Source organism: Triplophysa rosa, linkage group LG10 (genome assembly GCF_024868665.1).
Source record: "Triplophysa rosa linkage group LG10, Trosa_1v2, whole genome shotgun sequence".
NCBI classification, from domain to species: Eukaryota; Metazoa; Chordata; class Actinopteri; order Cypriniformes; family Nemacheilidae; genus Triplophysa; species Triplophysa rosa.
Window position 1 is genome coordinate 19506121 of NC_079899.1, and position 18404 is coordinate 19524524.

Sequence of the window (18404 nt, forward strand, 5' to 3'; positions counted from 1 at the left end):
GAGGAAAAGGACCTTCAGTCACCAAGATTCAGCCTAACATCATCCTTTCTGTTCCACAGAAGACAGGTGGGTTTGAAACTTGATGGTGAGTTAATGATTGCAGAACTATGCCTTTAACACATCTGCAACATGCTAAAACAAAGAGCCAGGCTATATAGGTTCAAGTCCAAATATAGCTTGTTTTTGTAACATTTATGTGTCTGTTTGTGTGGAAAACAGAAAGGGGAGAAAGAGCCATATCTAACCTGCTTTACACCTGACATCTTTTCCTTTAACATCGTCAGATCTTTTTCTTCACCTGTAATAGGACTCAGAAGGGCAGAAGATCATATTAACCTGCTGTTCTCTCACTCTCTTTCCATCTTTCTGTCTCTCCTTTTTGTTATCCTTCTCCAAATCTCATATTTTCTTACTCTCAGGCGTGGATTTATGTTAGGTTGATAGAAATCTCACTGCAGCACGGGATTTTGTGTGGTACTTTGTCTACATTTTCTCGTACCTAAATTTCACGTTCGAAACGATCACTGATACTGATGATATTTTATGCACAGTATGTGATGTGATTCAGATACAAAACAACCCAAAATAAATAAATGTTTTCTTTTGATCTTAATCTAATACAGAAAAGGCTTAAAATGTCACTATTTAGCTTCTGCCTGCACTAATACTGACTAGAGAGTGTGTGTGTGTGTGTGTGTGTGTGTGTGTGTGTGTGTGTGTGTGTGTGTGTGTGTGTGTGCGCAAGTGTGAAATTGTCTGTGTGTCTTCATTTCATGGCAACACCAAATGGCTTCAGTCAATGTCAACAAGTCCATCAGCAGACTGTATGTCACTACAAGCTTTTTCAGTCTGTTAGTCTGTGTCTGTTTAAGGTTGCAATGTGATCATAGCAATTGTCAAGCAAGAGCATTCATTTTAAATACTGAAAAAATGTAACTAAAGAATCGACCTGTGCGTTGTACGAACATTCTTGATCACAATGAGTCAAACTTCACCGAATTATGATAATTGTTGGTTAGAAAAATACGGTAATTCAATAATAAACCTAAAAGAAAATTGCAGTCTCTACAATTCAAAATCTGTGCAACAAAGTTTCTTGTTAGAAGATCCAACATGGTGCTACACATATAATGTATTATTTTATAATATACAAATTTAGCATCTACATATAGAATACATTGGGTAACGATGTATCTGTGTGTGTTTGTGGCATTTCAAGAACTCACCTGTGTCTTCTATAGCAAACGGTTCTTCGACAGCCGGGAAAAGATTCAGCCAACTTCAGGTGTTCAGCTGCAACATGCTTATGTTTCTCTGTCTGTATTTTTATTCATTTATGTTCTGTTCTTTTCTATTCTGTTCCTTTCATCTGAATCCACATCCTTGCAATGTGCTGCCTCTGTAGTAAATGTTCTGCTGGGCTTCACTCAGTTGTTTAAGTGTGCTGTGTGTCATTCTCTGTTTTACTGCCCTCGTGTGGCAGAAAATATGTGCTGCATTGTCTTTATAAAGTTCTTTCATCTGGGTTGTTGTAGTCCAGCTGCTACAACAGTCAGGTCTAACACACAAAAAGTGTATTTATCTCTCTTTTTATCTTTGTAGTAACTTCTGCTGGGCTTCATTCTGCCTTGGTGTTTTGACTCTTATTTTCTCGGCTTATAACCTTTTTGTTTTGAAATGATGAATGTATTGATTTTTGATGTGGCAGGATGATGCACTAAAACCGACTAAAACTGATAACTCTCTGTGGCATGTTGTACCTTCATAAATGTAAAGATTCTAAGCCAAATTTTAGGCTTTGTTATGTAAAGATATTCTATGACTTTTGCTAAAAGTATATTCTATGACTTAAGCTGCTAAAACTGCTTTATTGACAGAAAAATGTATGTTTACAAAGGGTTACCTCCTGATAAACTCTTTAAGATGATATAGTTCCTTAGCTTTTAAATCATTCGATTAATTGATGTTTAATTAATTACTGCTTTAAATATGTTGGTTAATTAATTAATTAATATAATTTATCCTACTCTCAATAAAATCAACTCTTTCACTCACTGTTGTACTGCCCTCTTGTGGCAGGAAAGATGCACCACAATAATTTCTTTGTTATTTTTAATAAGTGCACAACTAAACACAAATGCATGCTCATGTATGTTTATTTTAACAAATTAGCAAAGATACTTGAGAGAGAGAATTATTTACGTCAAAACATTTTTAGGATGTTAGTAGGACAGCTGAGTGTCCTTAATGATCTGCAATGAAGTCAGTCACGCCAACGTGATTTCCATACTCATGTTCCCAGTTGCTCCCATGGCGATATCTGTTCAGACACACAAAGCAGGTTTTTGCATATTTATTATGTATCCACTATTTTATGTGATGTTTAATAATATCTTATATCTATATATTTTCTAAAACCTTTTTATAGTCAAACGTCTAATTTAAAGTACAAATTTGCATTATAATTTTCACATTTTGAGCGGTATACAATACATTAAGGTAATTACATGAAAACTGTGGGCACCTTTATATTTTCAGATTAAGATGTTTAACACATTAAAATGGTATAATTCCATTTACTTACCCTCCAAAATGCTCAGCATACCATTTTCCCCAGTCGCTAAAATTGTCTAATCTGTACAGACACAAATGTTTTGGCAGATTTAAATTGTTTGTGTTTGGAAACTAAATCTATACATTTTATGTTGAAATTATATTGGAAAAAGGTTTTCTAACGGCATTTTATTCAAATGATTTGTTTTCAAATCGCAGTATTTTTCTAAAAAATAAATAATGTTTGTTACATAGACTCTGTGACCAAACAAAGAGATTATATACGTCACATTGTTATATTTAAACTAAAATACAGTAGAGTCATTATGTTTTTACAGACACTGCTAGTCCCCATGACCCCTTCAGGTTACATATATTATTCTCTAAAAGCAATATGAACAAGCTGTTTCATTGTAAGAGTGTTATATTGTAGTTCTTTGGATTACAAGTAAATACACCAGCATTCTCCAAAAATGGCCAAATGACTACAAAAGATGTTTAAAAGGTTTCATTTATAAGGACTTTTGATTTATACTTTAATCTTTATGTAAAATAAGTACTGTACAAAATAAAGAAAGATGTATAGTGCTAATGTACCTTGGGCAACAGAGGGTCCCATAAGTGGAACATACACATATTTCAGTGTCTGTGCTCCACTCAGTGTAAATCTTATGGGGATTTCCTTGCCTGTCATGACAATCTGAAAAATCAACAGAAGTTTGTTTCAAATATTTAAATTTAAAATGTATAAACTATTAATAGTCCCACTTTATATAAGATGCATTCAACTATGTATTTACATAAGAAAAATGTATGCAATCAATGTAACTTGTTTAATGTCAAATGTATACTGTACATGTTGTTAAATCTGACAATTAAAATCTGCATTTAATTACACTCTTGATCTTTATCCAACCCCTGACCCTAAACTGACTCAAAACGCATATGTACATAATGAGTACAATGGTTTAATGTTTAAATTTGATTATCCTAGTCATCAGAAGGATAGACGGACACACACTTATTTTTCACCTGGGGCATTTGTGGTACCGTCATTGGGCACATCAAGGGAGCAGCTGTTACAATAGACAACTACCATCAACAACACTAACAGTCTGAGCTGAAAGACATAACAAGACATTAACGGATTGATTTGACATTAAATTTGTCAATATGTCATTACATGATGTTTCAATGTAAAACAATTTAAACAAATCAATAAAATTGAATGTTTTATTGTACAAACCATGTGATTCTAAAGAAAGATTATTTTTCCTACACAGTTTCACTTTCTACATACAGTATATAACATAACAAACATAAGATTATTTTTTGTAACATTTAAAAGAAAGCATTATTTTACCGTATTGCAGAAAAAAATGTACTATCAAATTTTTTAGGAAACCCCATTAAAACCCTCTTTAAGATAAGCAGTAAAACTGTACACTATACCATGTTGTGCTGAGATGTGGTGAGCAATAAGTGCTTTAGGATCTTCCAACACCTCTCCCTCTCTATATATATACTGTATAATCCCCAGCCCCACATCGTCACCACCCCCCACTTATATTGTTTGCTGTAATGGTTTGTTGATATTACATGTTGTTTGCACCTTTTTTTCCTTTGAAGTCATGTGCTATTTGTTAGTATAAAAGTTTGATTTAGATCATAAAATAAAGCCTGCTTAAATATCCTGTTATAGAAACTGCCTTGCTAGTTCCTGATAGTTCAAACTACTGGGGCATCATGTGATGAAGAAAAGAAGCCACAAAAAAATAAAGGTTTCACATTTTAAGAACATGTGGTGCAACTCAATTTTGTTTTCATGTTTTACATGACAAGACAAAAAAAACAAAATGTAGTTTTCCAGGAAACGTGGCTACCAACAAAAAACTAATCACAATTTGATTGTGATTATTTACTAATTCATCAATAATTTAATACAAATTATTATTTATCCCTGGCAGTTAATATAAAGTACTACACAATTTGCAAAAACCTTGCTTTGCTTTAGAAAAATAAAGACAGAAAGAAAGAATAATCTGCATTTGCCTTTCGGTTTTATTTAATAATTTTATTACATTTCTTTAGATATCTGCAAAGCTTGTAACACTGTAAATGTCTTTTATCCAGAGAATCTTCCACAGTGATGTGATCAGACTATTCAAAAGCAGTAGCAAAGATTGTTTAGTCTAATATATATATATATATTATTTAATTAATTAATCAATCATTTTAATATAAAAATTTGATATAATTTTAAAACAAGATATATTTTAGCCAGTCAGGGTCTTATTTTACCGCTGTTTAATTGTGTTATTTGAGTATGCATGGTTTGGTGGGGTCTGAAGCCATGGCAATGGTGTATGAGCAGATGGTTTTGTCAACAACCAACTGGCATTCGGCAGGGAGTTGAATCGCTGTTGGGATCCTACGCACACACAGAACCGGCAAAAATTAACACAGTAGTCAACTAAAGAATATTCTTGTAAACCCAAAACTATTTTCAAGCATACAGCAGATAAATAAAATGAACTTACTTGTTACAACAGCTAATGCCAAACTTTGAGCAGACACAGTTGAAACAGTCAGTTGTGACCCACTCAGAGCCAAAGACATGAGTCGATCCTTCAGAATCAACACAACCTGAATAATACATGAAAATACAGTGCATATAGTTAAATCATTATTAGACATTAGACAGACAACTTGAAAATGAAATCTGATGCTTTTTCAATTGCATCCCATCCAATAGACCTAGCCTTCAGTACAGTACCTTCTGGTCGGTTCGTTTTGTCTTGGGGGGGTAAAACTCCTATTTGGAGTCTCTCAAAGTAGCACTGGGCGCTACAGGAGACCACCACAAAGAAAAGCACACCCACTCTCAGGAAATACAGCTGAGAAGAGTTACAGTTTAAATGTCAAAACATGAAGCCAAGTAACAATAGAATTGGTCAATTTTAACAATAGTAAAGATAATTATAATTCAGTATGATTAAAAAGATTCAGTATTGTACCATGTTGAAGTATTCGTCTGCAGAAGGTGCTGATTAGGATTTAAGTTGATGGTTGCATTGACAATCTCACACCTTTTTATATCAAATGCAGTGTTTATAAAAGATATAATTTTTTTTGCATGGGGCATTGATAGTGCAAGATATGGCACACCTTTATTCTTTGAACTTGTGTTTGATCATGTCACTTAAAAATGATTTTGCTGTATACTGTAAGTACACATCAGTATTTAACACAACCGGATTCAAAAATACAAAGGCTTTTTGTTACCTCTGCTGAATCATTGTATAAACCTGAGCCAATAGATGAATAAACATCAGACCAGAGCCAAAGATTAGACACTTATGCAGAAGTATTTTTCTCGAGAAAACAGTGGTCATACACTGTAAAAAAAATTCAAGTTGTTTCAACGAATTATTATTTAGTAACTAGTTCCACAGAAATTTTACGTTCACTTAATTTCTGTCCCCAAAGTGTTACTTGAATTGTTATTTTTTAGTTGGCCCAAACTTGACACAAATATTAAAAAGTATGCTAGCTCAACTAGTTTTGTTCATTCAACTAAAGTTTTTTAACTCCTGTTGACAGACATTGCATTTGAAATACAACATCATACTTATTTGCTGAACTACAAGAAAGACCCATTGAAAACTATGCAAAACATAAGTATTTTGAGTTTGTGAATTCCTGTGGAGAAAATCACTTGCTGCCCTCCATCGATGCATGGCTATATGTGTAGTCTGTAATAAAGAAAACATAGGTTAAAATATACAAATTAATTTATTTGAGAACAGTGTGCATGTGTGCCTCATCTACATTAGGCTTGTTAGTATAGCATTTAACTCATCTTGACTATCACCTCTTCTGGATTGATACATCCTGATCAGATCTTTAGCACGGACTTCCAAGGCTTTGTGGAAAGTTGAGTGCAGATTCATCCAGTGATTCTTTAAAATTCTGCATAGACCTGGCAATAACATTGGAAAACAGAGGAAGACATGAAGGAATAATTCCCCCAAGTTCTCAAATAAATTACTCAACCTAATGCCATCTTAGTTGAATAAACTGCGCAGGCAAAACACACAAAACAAGCCCACGTTACCCTAATATAACTTATTGCTATTTTTAACAATAAGTTTAATAAATTTCAGTCAGTCGCATCGAAATGGAGAACCATACATCAACATAACGTAACTTACACAACTTGGCTTATGAGAGAAAAAGCACATGCATATCTTAACTTTAAAAATATATATATCATACAACACGCCAAATTTACATTTAAAACCTTGATTTTAAACATTGCATGTTATTCATTAGCAGGGTGAAAGACTTTGTTCCATTGACTAAAATGTAATTTCCGTCAGACATACAACGTAAACACTTTGGCCTAAAAAGCTTTACTTTCCCTCGGACACATACCAACACACCCTTATATATATCTTCACAAAAACATGGAATATTTGCATCTTTGTCAATTAATTTAGTCAAAAATTAACATTTATTTACTGCCACTTACCTGACGTGAACTTGAGAAAACGGCTGCCCGACTTGAAACCGGCGGAAAGTGACTCCGGCAGTTATGTGCGGATTGATCCCTAATGAGCAGTGATCCTTCCGACTAAAGACATCTTAAATTCAATTGAATAGCATATACACTCTCACGAATGTACACACACATATATGTTCTCCTAAATATTCATCTAAATATATACAGTATATTCAGAAGAAGGTTTATTTCAATTGTGGTATATTGGGGACTATTTCTCTATCCGCTCCTTCAGACTAAAGTTAAAGAAAAGATAAGTTATGAATGTTAACTTTGCCCTAAATCAAAACGATTTGCCCAGGGGAAAATGATAGATTTATAAGACCAAAGATTGCCCTTTAGATATATCAAAAATGAATTAAATCCCATGTTTAAGCGTCACAGAGACATCAGAGCCAGCGATAAATTTCAGAAGCACTTGTCCGAGGTGAGGCTGCGTTAGGCGGGGTACGTGAGCACTGAACGCCTGGTGATCGCCTGGAGCTCACTCTCCGAAAGCGTCCGAGCAAAATTTCAAATATACGCCATCTTTATTTGCTTTTTATTAAAGCAAATTAAAATCTGTTTAGCAGGCCCTCAACCCAAGCACATGCTCTACCCTTTACTTTAGAGTATTAAACATGACCAAATATCCCCGTTTCATCATTTTGATAAAAGATGTATAAAATAACATTTTTTTGCAACTTTTACTTTCCAACGTTTGTTCAGCCCCGTGCAAAGCATGATGGGAAGTGGAAATCCTGTTCCTAGTTTATAACGCTACTTTAATACAACTAAATTAATTTATGTTGTGTTAACTTGATTTATTTAAGTAAATTGAACAAGCATCAAATATTATTTTGATCTACTTGATTGAAACATGTTAATTTAAAATGTAAACATTTAGTTAAGCCAAAGCATTATTTAGTCCGTTGAACATAATGCAATTGTGTTTGAACATAAAACAATACAATGGTGTTAAAACAAAATGATTTGTTTAAATAAAGTGAACAGTATCGTAAAATCTTTTTTTTTGAGTGTGTATACAAACATGTATAACCATCTAGAAGCGGTTTAGAAACATCTATAGTCTCACAGCTCTGTATATACTGTACACAACAGTGACTAATGTTGATTTTATTGGTACATAAACAACATGGAGTATTCCATGTAAGGGGACCTGTGGTGTATGTAGATAGAAACAGCTCATTCTAACGTAATAAAAACATAACTCTTCATTATGTCAGGTCTTTATACACCTTTGAAGACATAGTTATGTATATTATATTGCATTTCTCTCCATACTCCAAAAAACTACACAGTGTCCCTCAACCATACTATTAAATCACACACATTAACGTGCTAAATACTTTATAAAAGTGTTTGTAAACTTTTATTGTTCCGGTAAAATAATCATATGGGTTTATAAACAACTTGATAAGACTTTAAATTACATTAAAATAAAACTGAAAAAGAAACAATGTTATAAATTAAATGTACACATACATATATTTGCAAACATACACATATAGTATTAATCTTACTAGTAAACATAATGCAGCACCTCCCTTTTAATAATGGCGTTGATGTTAGTGTTGAACATATCTTTGGTTATTGACAGTAACACTTGTTGGCAAAACACGTTTTGACAAATTGTAATTTCTTCCTGAAGTCACATAAAAAAAGTTTGAAATAATTATAAAAACGTAAATTATTAGAATTAGCAAAATCAGTAAGACAAATATTACATCTCTGTTACAAGACCTAGGCACCAAAGGACATAAAGTCTAAGACTGAGGTATTAGTTTAACAACTGAATGCAGATTAGAGTAATATTTATTTATGTATTCCTTTCTCTTATATCTTATACTGCAATAGTTTATGGCATTAAAATACTATGTGCTTATTTACTTTTTAATTGATGAGTCCTGAAATCTGCTTTACTAAATACTCCTTTCTGCACCAGTCAAACAAAACTGATATTGAAAAATTAGGCACTCAATTATAGAGTATAAAAAAGGAGCATTTCAAAATACTTTATAGACTGCTAAACAGGCAGGCACGATCAATGAGCCACCAGAACAAAACAATTTTCTACTTTACAGTGTAATTAATGACAGGAGTTTCAAAAAGTGAACAAATGCAATAAATAATATTTCCCCAAGAGACAACAGTGAAGGTCTATCCTAAAAGGATCTTCATGAAGGCAGGTTTGGAGAAAGGCCAGCCATACTCATTTGGAACGGGTCCGGTCACGTTGCACTCAAAGAAAGAGAAGAGAGGGAACCAGATACGAGCTCTGCGGCTGTGATGATAGGCTTGCGTGTTCGCCAGCGTGTGGTAGTACAGGAACAGTCTGGTGGTGATGTAGAATGCGATGAAGACGTCTATGGAGTAATGTTCATGTGCCGCCAAGATGAAGAAGATTCCAAACAGATTCAAGACCCAAGACATGGTGTGAATGAAGTTCCAGTTACGTGGTGTATCTATAAAAAGACATCAGTAAATGTACTACATAGGGATACAAAGTGTTTTCTTTTTTTTTGCTTTTGAGAACTTTTTACTTTAGATTTTACATCAGCTTTCTAGTTCAAGTGTTTGGTTTCTAACTGGCTTTTCAATTTCAATGTTTAATGCTCTCGGCTGCCAATAATACATTGCACAAAACTCAGATTAGAACAAACATTGTTTTTCTATGTTGAACCGATATTTAATATGCGGCAATATGTTCCAGATTTTGTGGCAGTTCCGTTCTAATATTTACATTTTGTATTGTATTTTTTATTGATCCACCAATAAAGGACCCTCCATTGTTTTAAACACCCCAAAACTGCTAGATATTCTACACATCCATCATAGAAATTATACCCCCTTGTTGCTCTTTGTATACTCACATTCAGTGACAAAGAAGTTGAGCATGGTGAGAACAACAGTGTGTCCACTGAACATGTAATCTCCACACGTATGAACACCAGTTAAAGACATGCCAAACCCACTCCAGATGTCCAGTGCACGCTGCACTTTTGCCCACATATCACCATATACCTGCAAAACACAGATATTCACGTCCACATGTGCTCACGGGACAGATGACCTGCAAATTGGGTTGTGTGGTGGATTATCACATTGGGCAGGATAACTACATAATTAGTGGGTTTAATCATGTTTATCTGCTAATGTCTGTCCTTGAGAAATGCACTTTATCAGTGTGCACAATCTATAATATTATGCTGTCAAAGTCAGTGTTGACACTAAAGACAAACAGTGAGATTAGGGTTAGAAAGAACATTGTTGGAGTAGCAATTCACAGCTGTATACACGAGGAGCTGATGCTGATGTATAAAATCTTTTGATAGCAATAATTTTCCCCAAATTTAAGGGTGATGGTGTTCTAAAGAATTTGGTATTTGCTTAAACTTTGGAAAACAAAGAGGATGCATGTTGGCTTTAAGACATTGTTACGCTGTTACATCAATTTAAAGTAAATATTTCTAAATAAACACTGGTGACAAAAATGGGAAAATTTGTACGAAGGGATGAACGCAAATAAGATTTCTTCAGAACTGCTAACAGAAATGTTAACAAAAGATAAGGAATAAAAGGTAAAGAGAGAGGGATGTGTTACTCACTTTGCCTGAACATTGCAGATGATGACCAGGTACAGACAGTGATGTGACGAACATTGTGACACAGCGGAGCAGAAATACAGTCCCCATTAAACTACACAACCTGCGAAACAAAATAGACCTATAGACACAACACAGAAAGCACAAATTGATCAAATATCCACAATGTGCAATGTAACACAATTTTATACAGTAGGACAGTATGAGACCGTTTTGGTAAAGCACCTCTATCAAACATGGTAATAAAATTTGCATGAGATTAGTTTCATAGCAGTAAGCCTTAGGACTGTCTGAACACGACTCCTGTGTCTCTGAGAATAAAACTATTTTGACAATATTTACATGGCACTAAAAGCACAGTAAACATTCAATAAAGTCACGGCTTGCTTTTTGACAGTTTAGGTATGTTTTTATATGGTTTACCTGTGTTTGTGCATTAACAACACCAGCAGGAATATGAAACTTAACACCACTCCGCATGCTTCAGCCATGGCGAACGCCCAGGGAATTCTGGGTACACTGACACATAAATATCAAAAGTCATTGGTCATGATTCTTGACAGTCATTAACTACAAGAAAAACAAGTCAATGATCCTAAACAACGGTTGAAGATCATTTAAAAATATAAGATTATAATTTAGGAAAAAATGAATTTCAGACTATTTTTCAATCTATGGAAAATTGCAAAAACATGCAAAAATCCCCACCTTTTGTCTTGGTTATCAAAAAAAAAAAAATACAGACACCCACATATACTGTATATATATATATATATATACAGTATATCGCTGCAGTCCTCCTAAAACCTTGTATCTCCATATTTCATGATTACATTTTTTTCCATAAATCATTATTATTAGTCACCCTTTATGTTTGTCACTGGGTTTTGCAAATGTCTAACCAATAGAAAGTATTAAGAAGTGCTTTTCAACTTTGACAACACAGTATTTATTCAGTACAGTGGTTTTTTTTCCATTTCCTAAAAAGCTGTGAATTTGAACATCCAAGGTTTTGAAGGACAGCAACGATATATAGTTTTTATGGGTTTCACATGAATTATGTGCACCACCACAAAGTTTGCAAATATTTTGGAGTAGGTAAAATAATGTAAATATTCTTTTTACAAATGTACTGTAAATTCATAACAAGTCATTTTATTTACATATGTCAGACAGTATGTAAAAGAAGCTACATTTATTAATCTCCTTATAAAAAAAACATAACTGCAAAATAGGCTATCAAACTGGAGACTGTAGGGCAGTGATCACCAACCCTGCTCCTGGAGATCGACCGTCCTGAAGATTTCAGCTCTAACCCCAATCAAACACACCTGAACTATCTAATCAAGGTGTTCAGGTTTGCTTGATAATTACAGACAGGTGTGCTGAAGCAGGGTTGGAGCTGCAGTCTGCAGGACGGTTGATCTCCAGGAGCAGGGTTGGTGACCACTGCTGTAGGGTGTTATAGTTGTTATACTTTTCTTTGAAGTGCACTTTCATGGGCTGTCAATACTTCTAAATGTATGATTCACATCAGAGATGTAGCCTTGTGAGCAAGCATTCTGTTTCTACAATAAATAATAAACCAATGTTTTCTGGTTTTGATTATCTATTGGAAGTAATTGAATCATTAATAAAACATCGTAAACAAACAAGTTTACAACAACCTCTGTGAATTTAGTGTTAAAAAGTGATCAAAAGTTTGATGAATTTATCTTGGTAAGCAAGAAAAAACTGCTTTGGACAAGCATCATGATCTGAAGGCATTCTGGAGGACACCGTAAGACATTCAGAATCGGATCAGGTAAGCAACATGATTTGAAAAGTGACATATGAAATATACAATAATAAGAAAAACCAACATAACACCCTACGGTGTCCCATCTGACAGCCTATTTTGCAAACAACATCAAGATAATAATGAATCTGCTTTCGAGTCAAATAAATAATGAATAAATAAATTTATTAAGCACTTACAACACGTGAGTTAAAAACTGCTCACTATTTGGCAGGTATTTCGTTAGAACACCCCCTTTTTATGTATGCAGTTATAACTGCTTTATAATGCATTTGTAAATGACTTATTAATCCTTAATGAACACATTTATAAATGCTTTATGAAGGTAACCTTAATGTAAAATGTTACACATTTATCTTCATTGTTAGTTTTTTTTCTAAACGTTTGCAGTCACACCATGGGACACATTTATGGTATATTTGTCAAGTGCCCATATTTTACCTATCCAGAGCTCTGTCTTTCAACACATCTGTCCTTCAACACAACTCACCTGTCCAGAAATATGTCTGGAAGTGGCGGGTACGTCCGCATGTCTGGAACTCTCTCGTGCACAAGCACCATTACAAATGACGTCACTCCGCATACCAGCATGGCGTAGAGAGTACCGAGTGCCGTCTTCCAATACTCGGGGTCCAGCCGAGCACAACACTGCTTACGCTTCCCGTTTGAGTAAGCACTGCTATGTTCCTCACCGACCGTGGTGACCGGCCAGCTGACCCCGTTACTATATTGATAATCTCTTCTCCTTACGTCCGCAAAGCCATTACCAATATCTATTCTCCCATTGTGCATAGGAGACAATGTGCTAACCTCTGTGTGTGTGAGGGCTGTGTGTTGCATCTGAAGTCTCCGCACTGCCAGCATCAATCTCTTTATGTCACCCAGCACCTTAATTTCCAGCGGAGGGGACCGTAGGTCAGCCTCACTAAGACACAGCAGGCTGACTCCATCCAGTCGATGCTTAGTGCACAGGAGATCCACATATTCACGAAATCCTTGATCTCTCAGCCAGCCGGTGACCTGCTTTGTGCTCCAGCCCTCCACGCCAACGTATCTGGACACCGGCATACCTGCAGAGAATTGTAAAATAGGAACATGTGTATAATCTGTTCTGTCACAATAAATCCATTTGAAGGAGCAGAAGATTCATTCGCACAATCCTGATCTCCTTGAATAACTCTCCACAGCTTGAACTTTTCTCTATCTCTGTGACTACAAAAGATCTGAACATAGTCAGTACTTGTATATAAGTTCTTGTAGTCTACACACCAGCTGATTCTGTAGCATTCAGTGCTAAAGTGCAGAGTTTCTAACAAACACACTGAGACTGTTATCAGCGACTGTGTTAACCTCTGTATTCAGTTCAAAGAATGGCTGAAATGTGAACATGCTGGTTAAGGGCAGTGGGGTGTATTTAAATCACCGATATACACAATATCTGGTGCTCTGCTAAATGTTTGTGCCTCATGGTGGGCAAATGGCTTGTGATTTGTACACAGAGAGACGGTCAGGAACTGATAATGGTGATGACTGGTTGAACATGCTGACCAATACATATAGGCCCTAATTGAAACTAGCGGAGCGATCACATCTGACACAACCACACACAAACAAATTATGTACAGTATTTATGGATTAATACATCAACATGAGATCTAAATTAGACTGCTGGTTTCCTGAAATGATAAAAATAACTTTATGAGGCTTTAAAAGGAGTTTACTGTTTACTGATTTATTTGTTGATGGCTGTTTACAATACAAATCATTGTCTGCTTTCAGCATACAAAAGATGACGTTCTTTAAAATAAATGTCTAAATGTAAACATCTAAATGAACAGTTGTCAAATGGACAGTGGACAGTGTCAAATGTCCTGAAACCAGAATGAGCTTCTAAAATCTATATGTTAAACAAACCTAGTCTATTTCAATTATCAACAAAATGATCACAAGCATTTGGTGTGTACACACACACGCACGCACACACCCGCACACACACACACACACACACACACACACACACACACACACACACACACACGAACTGCCACTTCGTACCAAGATGTTATTGATTCAGGAACACTATCGCAGTTAAAATCCAGTGTCCTATTGCGAAACGCTGCGTGAACAAACAGCCTGTTGTTACCAAATCTCGAGGCATTTAGATTAGATTTATCTACCACAGCTAGTTGTCTGTAAAATACAACACAACAGTCATACCAGGCCAACAAAACATGACATATTATAAGGCAAATACAGAAAGCACTGGTTCATATGATTAGGAAATTAGCGCTAATTAAAGTCGCGTTTGGCACGTGGCCACAGATTCCAGTTTCCGAACTTTGGCTCCGGTGTCCGGTGTCCCGGGGGCTCGTGAGTCTATCATTGACATTAATCACAGATCACAGTGAAACTAAACCTTAGGTACGACCAACCAACACCTCAAGCTTCTGTTAAAACGGACAGTAATCTATCTAAAGTGTTCATACCGATAGACAAACTAAATACAGCGAGTAACCCCACAGATTCAGTCAAACAAGAATATCTGATTCAATTAAACTGCTTTTAGGATTTATCAGTAAAAAGGAATATTAATGTATGAGCAGACGCGTTTTACGAGTAAAATCCCCGCAGACAAATATTTTCCGTGAACTTAGATGCATGTCGTAGAGTGTGTGTGGCGTTGTTTGTCAAATTGGCTTCGCGCCTATCTTACCCTGTGTGCCCGTGTCGTTATTTAAATGATCGAGTTGTGTTCAAATATCCTTGACAAGGAGCTCGAGATCGCAGCCTTATGATCTCGCGCCACATCACCCTTCTCCTGCTTCTGACTCACTGCCATGCTGCCAGTGACGCCCAAACAGCATGTAAACACGAACACGTCACACACGGCACGCCCCCTGGGTGTGGCTACGGATGTCCAAATGTGGAATTTTTGGAGAATGGAGATTCACACGAGACGCTAATGATGTCATCTTTGTCGAAACCGAACACACCTTAATTTATCATTTTTTTTGTTTCGTTTTTTAAATAACTTGCTCTTCAACTTAACTTAATGTACTCATTTAAAATCCATCAAAAGCGACCAACATGGGAATTAATTGCGTAATTTTTTTTAGATACAAAGGTTTTTGCGGCCTTTTACACTTTGTGTAAGTGCAAATCTAAATTCTGCTCTTGAACTATGTTAACAGAAATGCCAACCTGTACAGATAAAGATGTAATCTAAGACATTATCTTTAAAGGCCTTCGTTTGACGCCACCGATAAACAAAACATTTTATGTATTTCTAGAGCATTCACTATAAAAACCGTATGAAAAAGTAAACAAGTTCAATTGTGACTGTATTTCACAGTTGCTACAACTGCAACTTTTTTACAACCCTCACTTTTCATGTTTTGTGAAAGAAAGAAGCAGTAAGAGAAGAAATATGGCACAATACATTTCTTTTCTCCAGTTCACCATGGAAACCCCAAGAAGTAAGTGTACGCTACAGCAATTATTACAATAGCTAGATTTTTTATAAATAGAAATACTGTCTTGTTCTGGCCGATGAGTGACCTCACCATTGCCTTGAGCAACATGTATTTCCAAATCAGGCCTAGCCTCAATCCAATGTTTCTTTTGTCCTGGTGACTTAGTGTGAACTGTTACTTTGGACTAAACTCCACCCAACAGCCAACAGTATCTCTCCCTCTTGCTGTCTTTCACATGGTTACTCAGAAGTTAGGAATCTTCTGGAACAACAAGTGTGTGATTTGATTCAGTTGTTAGACTTCACAAAATAAGCATTTTTTTTAAATGATTATGCATTCCTGAATATTGTATATCTGCCTAATACTATAGGTCTACAATGCTTGTTGTCCACAAATGTATTTTAAAAGGCCCCAAAAATATTCTAGTGCTTTGAGTAGCTAGAAAGGTGTATTTTTTTATCAAAATAACCAAATCATAAGAAACATCTTGATTTTAAGTTACTGTTTTGTCTTGCCTTGTCTTTTAATAATTTTAAGACACCTTGAGGCCTCCTGCTTGAGAAATCATTGTACTCATTCTCTTTGTACACTAGAGTGCGCTGTTGTGCTTCAATTTATCTTATAAATAGTTAGGCTAACTAAAATTATATTCAGTATTTTGAAAACAAAATATTAGTTCTTCATAACTCCATATTAATCATGGTTTATAATTAATTGACACAAAACTACTTTAATAAATGATACAAAACATGGTTAGCTTACCTTATACAGTATGTATTTTTGATGTAATATCTCCTTATTTATATTACCATATTTATCGCAAATCTAGCTAGAGAACCTTGTTGGTCAGAAAAGATTGTAAACATATCCCCTGGACTGCTGACATCATATTTGTGTGTGTTCTGCAAGGTAACACATACAATGCGCACAGAATATAGGTGAAATTATTACAGTTCTGTATATCCCCTTGCACCCCTTCTAAAACCTTAGTGCATAGTTTGTATTGTATATTTTCTGCCTCAAACAAATGTCAGCTAACTCATTCTTTGTGTGCATTTGAATGTATGTGTGCAAAAGGAGCGATGCTTCATCTATTGATACGCATTGTGCTTTGTTTTGCCAGTATATTGTTCAGCCAGTATGAAATAGGAGCTCAGTTCTGATTTTCTTATGCAACTCTGCATTCCTCCACCATTGTCAAATGGAAACACTAAAGTGTGTGTGACTGTGTGGATATGTGATATTAAGGACAGAAGCAATGCCCAGCCGTAGGTTCTAAGGAAGATAAATTGACCAATCGGTGTTGTTTTCATATGTATGTACTTAGGAATTTAGATATATCATTGTGTTGCTCAATGAACTATGAGTATTGATTAACAATAATGCATTAAAAAGGATAAAGCATAATTGTTTTAAATAATTGGATGTTTTTGAGGGAGTGTGCAGTATTTTATGTGCAGACTGATTTATAGAGTATGTTAGAACGTTGTGCGTGTTTGTTTCACATGTCAACAAAATTCCTTATGAAAAACATATTGCAGAAAGACATGTGGTGATATTGAGGTCAGAAGGAGAATTAGAGAGAATATTATACTGTAGAAAAACAAGGGAGACAGAGAGAAAGGGATTCTGTGATTTTGCAGAAAAAGCGGTTCAGAGGGAGGCCATTGACGTGGCAGAAAGGAAATGGATTCAGTGTGATGGGGGAATAAGGAGTGTGGGGGGGGGGCAGTATGTGGAAAGGAATGAAAGAAACCAAGAGCAAGAGAGAAAAAGAAAAGGAAACGTAAGAGAGAAAATAAAGTAGTTATTTACAGGTAAAGTGTACAGACTAAAACTAAAAGTGTGTCAAATTTTGCATGTGTGGAGTGTGTGTTTGCATTGAGGAATGCTAAGTGGGACAGAAAAATACAGCTGAAATATACAGACTCTTATTTAGAGCATCTGCTAAACGTCATGAATGTGTTTAACAGACAGGAATTACGAGTTTCATTTCAGTTGGGCAATATCACCTCAGTAAGAAAGCAAATCAGCATAGCAGTGATTCGGCCACAGCCATTCTGACATACAACAACATTGTCACCAAGAGTGTGCTTTTATACATCAGTTTTGTATGAACAAGAAGTATATATTAAATAGATTACATTTGAGATCAAATGTGACCAGATATTTTGCAATTTTTGCCCATGCACCAATGAAAGTAATTCCAGTTGGCAAACAGAGAGATACGTACAGTGAAGCTTCCCATTGCAGTTTAATACAAAATATTAAATGCAGGATGCATTTATTTACTTATTCAATGCAGTCCTTGAATGCTGGATATCTAATTCAATTAATTTCTGTGTTTTTAGGTTTTTGCGTGCATGTGGTGCCCTGATTATTGCGTTTTCCTCTCGTACAAGCATTCCACT

General features: G+C 35.4%; 3 protein-coding genes across 4 annotated transcripts; all 3 read right to left on the bottom strand.

The window, feature by feature from the left end:
* LOC130559844 (beta-microseminoprotein-like) lies at window positions 1-4085 on the bottom strand. The gene is made up of 5 exons (XM_057343128.1): window positions 4006-4085; window positions 3586-3673; window positions 3151-3253; window positions 2585-2635; window positions 1-2320 (listed from the first exon to the last, which is right to left on the bottom strand). The coding sequence occupies exons 1-5, from the start codon at window positions 4006-4008 to the stop codon at window positions 2245-2247; spliced, it is 321 nt and encodes a 106-aa protein (XP_057199111.1). The 5' UTR covers window positions 4009-4085; the 3' UTR covers window positions 1-2244.
* Window positions 4086-4848: 763 nt separating this feature from the next.
* On the bottom strand, window positions 4849-5593 carry si:ch73-288o11.4 (beta-microseminoprotein). The gene is made up of 4 exons (XM_057343195.1): window positions 5571-5593; window positions 5330-5450; window positions 5094-5199; window positions 4849-4984 (listed from the first exon to the last, which is right to left on the bottom strand). The coding sequence occupies exons 1-4, from the start codon at window positions 5571-5573 to the stop codon at window positions 4870-4872; spliced, it is 345 nt and encodes a 114-aa protein (XP_057199178.1). The 5' UTR covers window positions 5574-5593; the 3' UTR covers window positions 4849-4869.
* Window positions 5594-8463: 2870 nt separating this feature from the next.
* samd8 (sterile alpha motif domain containing 8) lies at window positions 8464-15365 on the bottom strand. 2 transcript variants are annotated; one of them, XM_057344809.1, is made up of 6 exons: window positions 15234-15365; window positions 13011-13590; window positions 11146-11241; window positions 10726-10825; window positions 9991-10141; window positions 8464-9582 (listed from the first exon to the last, which is right to left on the bottom strand). In XM_057344809.1, exons 2-6 carry the CDS (start codon window positions 13586-13588, stop codon window positions 9278-9280), a joined length of 1230 nt encoding a protein of 409 aa, XP_057200792.1. In that variant the 5' UTR covers window positions 13589-13590; window positions 15234-15365; the 3' UTR covers window positions 8464-9277. The 2 variants fall into 2 exon arrangements, with proteins under 2 accessions (XP_057200792.1, XP_057200790.1); XM_057344807.1 differs by having other exon boundaries at window positions 10726-10843.
* Between the last annotated feature and the right edge of the window lie 3039 nt (window positions 15366-18404).

What these genes read in the sequence shown, in the direction of transcription:
- LOC130559844 (XM_057343128.1), bottom strand. An exon ending in CGGTACCACAAATGCCCCAG is followed by an intron (nt 3,254 to 3,585) that starts GTGAAAAATAAG and finishes TTGATTTTTCAG; the next exon opens with ATTGTCATGACAGGCAAGGA. An exon ending in TATGCTGAGCATTTTGGAGG is followed by an intron (nt 2,321 to 2,584) that starts GTAAGTAAATGG and finishes GTGTCTGAACAG; the next exon opens with ATATCGCCATGGGAGCAACT.
- si:ch73-288o11.4 (XM_057343195.1), bottom strand. An exon ending in CAAAACGAACCGACCAGAAG is followed by an intron (nt 5,200 to 5,329) that starts GTACTGTACTGA and finishes TGTATTATTCAG; the next exon opens with GTTGTGTTGATTCTGAAGGA. An exon ending in GGCATTAGCTGTTGTAACAA is followed by an intron (nt 4,985 to 5,093) that starts GTAAGTTCATTT and finishes GTGTGTGCGTAG; the next exon opens with GATCCCAACAGCGATTCAAC.
- samd8 (XM_057344807.1), bottom strand. Translation starts at nt 13,588, where the DNA reads ATGCCGGTGTCCAGATACGTTGGCGTGGAGGGCTGGAGCACAAAGCAG. An exon ending in TTGTTAATGCACAAACACAG is followed by an intron (nt 10,844 to 11,145) that starts GTAAACCATATA and finishes TTGTGTCTATAG; the next exon opens with GTCTATTTTGTTTCGCAGGT. An exon ending in ATCTGCAATGTTCAGGCAAA is followed by an intron (nt 10,142 to 10,725) that starts GTGAGTAACACA and finishes TGTGTTTTGCAG; the next exon opens with GTATATGGTGATATGTGGGC.